The sequence below is a fragment of the Aplysia californica genome, unplaced genomic scaffold (assembly GCF_000002075.1).
Source record: "Aplysia californica isolate F4 #8 unplaced genomic scaffold, AplCal3.0 scaffold00577, whole genome shotgun sequence".
Lineage (NCBI taxonomy): Eukaryota > Metazoa > Mollusca > Gastropoda > Aplysiida > Aplysiidae > Aplysia > Aplysia californica.
The window spans coordinates 412,800-414,766 of NW_004797847.1; the positions used below are offsets into that span (position 1 = coordinate 412,800).

General features: G+C 40.2%; 1 protein-coding gene across 1 annotated transcript; it reads left to right on the forward strand.

Annotated features, from left to right (window-relative positions):
- Positions 1 to 1,053: 1,053 nt before the first annotated feature.
- On the forward strand, positions 1,054 to 1,697 carry LOC101847366 (the record flags this gene model as incomplete). The annotated part of the gene is given in 1 exon segment (XM_005107127.2): positions 1,054 to 1,697. A coding segment is annotated over 1 exon segment (173 nt), but the record flags the coding sequence as incomplete, so codon positions are not given.
- Positions 1,698 to 1,967: the final 270 nt, after the last annotated feature.

Below are 1,967 nucleotides of genomic sequence, written 5' to 3' on the forward strand. Positions count from 1 at the left end.
TGTGTGTGTGTGTGTGTGTGTTTGTCCTTTCGTGTATAGTCAATGTATGGTTGTGAAAGTTCTTGTTTATGTGGTTGAACTGGTTTTTCTTGTTTCTGTGAAATATTGTTTTCTTGTGTGAATGATTATGTGATTGGTGTTAAGTGTTCAGAGCTTATACAAGTATGGGATAGAGCGCTATATAAATGCGATCTATTGTTACTATTGTTATCATTATTATTTTTATTTTTGGAGTCCTTCAGAGGCATCTTCGGGTTCCGAATTGTAGCTTTTTGTGCTCAAACTTAACGCTACCCTGACGACAGCTGAGGATGCAATTCTACCTTTGCGGTTCTGAAATCAGGAATTCTTACTTACGACTTATTGGCCAGCCTAGCACCGAAGCTGAGTACTCTGGAGATTAGACAACAGACTCTCGGCTTTTGCCATTTTGGGGTGTTATTAATTAAGTCTCTCCTGCCTTTAATTCTCCCGAGGCATTTCATTTGGAAATGATTACGATATTGCCATGGTTTTGGTTCACCGCCAAGGTCACTACACGCCAAGGTCACTACAGGACCAGACAATAGGGTTGGGAGGACAATGATATTAGTTCTTGTTATGATACTGATGATTATTAATAACAGTTCTTGAAATAATGGCAGTGACGGTGGCTGCTGCTATTGTAGTAGTATGTTGTTGTTGTTGTTGCTGTTGTTTTGTGTGTGTGTGTGTGTGTGTGTGTGTGGTAACCTATCCGTTCGAAATGTTTGGAGCCCCGAAGAGCGTGCTGGTGTTGTTGTTGTTGTTGTTGTTGTGGTGGCGGTGGTTGTGGTGGCGGCTATGGTTGGGGTTGTGGCAGTGGCAGTAGCTGTAGTTGCATTTGCAGTTGTAGTTGTAGTTGTAGTTGTAGTTGTAGAAGTAGTAGCAAAACTACATCAACAATAACCACAACTACAATCATCATATTATCAATCCATGTAATGATAACATAAATAAGTAATAATATTCTGCAAATATATCATTGTCATTAGAGATCTAATTGGTTTTCCCGATATGCAGCCAACCATACTGCGCACGATGTTGAACGGAAATGCAGAGAAATAGCTAGAGTTCAAACAAAATAACAACGACGAGATTTCTAGTTATAATAATATATCATACAAATATGTTCTAGTTAATCAGCAAAGGTAGGATATCTGAAGTTTAACATAGAGCCTAGAGCGCACACGTTTAATCAAAACTGGCGTCTTTCTCACTCGGACAGAGATTGAAAACGAAGAGAATCTAGATTTAGATTCTAGCAATATTGGTAGGTCGAGATTGCCAGGTGAGGTATCTCAAGTTTTGAGTCTTGAGCAATCACCTCCTAATTCCTAGATTTCTAGTCTTAGTCCTAGTTCTATCTCATATAACAACAGACTCTGAGAAATCGTTCAGTTTTAATCAAACTTAAAGAGCTGCCGATCTATTTGAAACGACTCGATGGTACGCCAAACACTGAGGGTATGAAACCCCGTGGCAGTGAAGACAAGCAGATCCAAAATGGAAGCCGCCAAGCTTCCGTTCAACTCGAAGAAGATCGTGAAGGACGCCATCAAAAGAAGCTGCTGGTACTGCTTCCTCGTGGCCGCCTATATCTGGATGGGGAGCAGCGTATTCCACGTACTCGGGGCCAAGAACGGGAAGAATGCTGTCTTCGTACTCTACAATGAAATGTGAGGAAGCGTGGTGGAATCAGGCTCTCGTCAATATTTCGGCATGTAAAGTTATTGGTATCATCTTAAAGCTTGTTCACTTGTCTTTATTTGGATGAAAAAAATGTCCATTTATCTTGAATAAAAGTCGAGATATTTGCGAAAGAAGGAGGTGGGGGTCACTTGTTTTCAGAGGGTAAATTAGTGAGAAAAAGGCCGCCAAAGATTAGTTATTTCTATAGTTTAAGAGTCCATGGGAACTGAAAATGTACTCTCTTTTTTTTTACCTTT